The 1,853-nt window shown below is 40.4% G+C and overlaps 1 protein-coding gene across 1 annotated transcript; it reads right to left on the bottom strand.

Annotated features, from left to right (window-relative positions):
• Positions 1-299: 299 nt before the first annotated feature.
• Positions 300-1,139, bottom strand: LOC145126827 (uncharacterized). Its single transcript, XM_079062111.1, has one exon. The coding sequence runs from the start codon at positions 1,137-1,139 to the stop codon at positions 300-302; it is 840 nt and encodes a 279-aa protein (XP_078918237.1).
• Positions 1,140-1,853: the final 714 nt, after the last annotated feature.

The raw sequence follows: 1,853 nt of genomic DNA, 5'->3' as shown, positions 1-1,853 counted from the left end.
ATATCCATACCCCACTTCATGAATGGCCAAGGGGAAATGATAGGATGTAAAGGTTCTGCTGGTTGGTGTAGGATGTTGCTATGTCTTTGACAAGCATCACATCTTTGGGCATACAAGAAGGAATCTTTCTTCATTATTGGCCAGTAGTATCCCGTCCTCAACAGCTTGGAGCACAAGGATCTGCCCCCAATGTGGTTACCACAATATCCTTCATGTATGTCTTTTAGGACTTCCGTAGCCTCGTGATCTTCCAGGAATTAAAGGTATGGTCCTGCCATGGATTTCCTGTATAGCTTACCTTAGATCATCACAAAACATGAGATCCTCATTTTGAACGACTTGTTACTTTTTTCTTCCTTCAAGATGGTACCATTTCGGAGATATTCCACAATGGGTTGAATCCAAGATCTTGAGGTTGTGGAAGGATCCTTGATGCTAGGATCCTGATGAGGAAGTTGAGGATCAGGATCTTCGATTGTAGCGATGCTGGTTGTTACCTCGTCATCGTCGAGATCCCTCAGTCTTTTGGCAAGATCCTCTATTGCTAGGATCATCACGTGGATTATCGGGATCCTAATTTCTGATGGGATCCTAAGGGAGGATCGTAGATTGGCTAAGGCATCTTCTTTAACATTGTCTTCTCTAGGAACTTGGTTTAGGTTGAATTCTTCGAATTTAGAGGCTAAATTTTTGAGGATTTGGAGGTATAATGCTAGTATTTCTCCTTTTACTACATAGGATCCATTAAAATGGATAGTTATTAATAAGGAGTCAACATATACTTGAAGATCCTTGGCTAGCTGTAGTCCCATGATTAGTGCCTCATAGTCAGCTTCGTTATTGGTTGCATCAAACTCACAACTGACTGCCTCCGGTAGGATGTCCCCCTGTGGTGACTTTAGTATGATCCCTAATCCAGTTCCTCTTTGGTTTGATGATCCATCTATGAATAGCATCCATCTTCCCGTGTTTTCTTCTTCTAGGAATCGTTTAGTTTCTATCTCTACTTCAGCTTGTATATAATTACTGAAGTCAGCCACAAAGTCCGCCAGTGCTTGGGATTTTATCACAGATCTTGGCTCATACTTGATGTAGTATGTGCTTAGCTTTACGGACCACTTTTCCATCCTCCCTTGCATTTATGGTTTTCTCATAACATTCTTAATAGGATAATTAGTTCTTACGTTTATGGGATGTGTTTCAACATAGTGTCTTATTTTTGTGGAAGCAATTACTAGTGCAAGCATAAGTTTTTCAAGGTGAGAGTACCTGGTCTCAGGATCGAAGAGACTTTTACTTACATAGTAGATGGGATGTTGATCCCCGTAAATATCCTTAGCTAAGACTGCACTCACCGCATTTGAGGATACTGAAAGGTAGAGAAGAAGTGGTTCCCCATATAATGGTTTTACCAATAGGGGTGCTAAACTTACGTATTTCTTAAGTTCCTTGAAAGCATATTCGTGCTCCTTAGTCCAATCGAACCTTTTATTTTTCTCCAGGATGTTGTAGAAAGGTTTGTATCTTTCTGAGGATCTTGATATGAATCTATTTAAGGCTGCCACTCTTCCTATTAATCTTTGAATATCCTTTGTAGAGGATGGGGATCTTAGATCAATGATTGCTTTGATTTGCTAAGGACTTGCTTTAAGTACTCATTTGGTCACCATGTACCCAAGGAACTTGCCTGATCTCATTCTAAAGTGACACTTGGTGGGGTTCAGCTTCATGCTATACTCGTTCAATATGTCAAAGGCTTCTTCAAGATCCTTGAAATGGTCTTCATCTTTCTTCAATTTGACCACCATGTCATCAATGTATACTTCCATGGTGTCCCCCACTTTCTCCTTCAA

Source organism: Lactuca virosa, chromosome 7, assembly GCF_052849685.1.
Source record: "Lactuca virosa cultivar CGN04683 chromosome 7, Lactuca_virosa_CGN04683_v6, whole genome shotgun sequence".
Taxonomy (NCBI): Eukaryota; Viridiplantae; Streptophyta; class Magnoliopsida; order Asterales; family Asteraceae; genus Lactuca; species Lactuca virosa.
Note: the sequence above shows the minus strand (reverse complement) of the source record. Positions and strands in the feature narration are given on the sequence as shown.

What these genes read in the sequence shown, in the direction of transcription:
- LOC145126827 (XM_079062111.1), bottom strand. Translation starts at nt 1,139, where the DNA reads ATGCAAGGGAGGATGGAAAAGTGGTCCGTAAAGCTAAGCACATACTAC.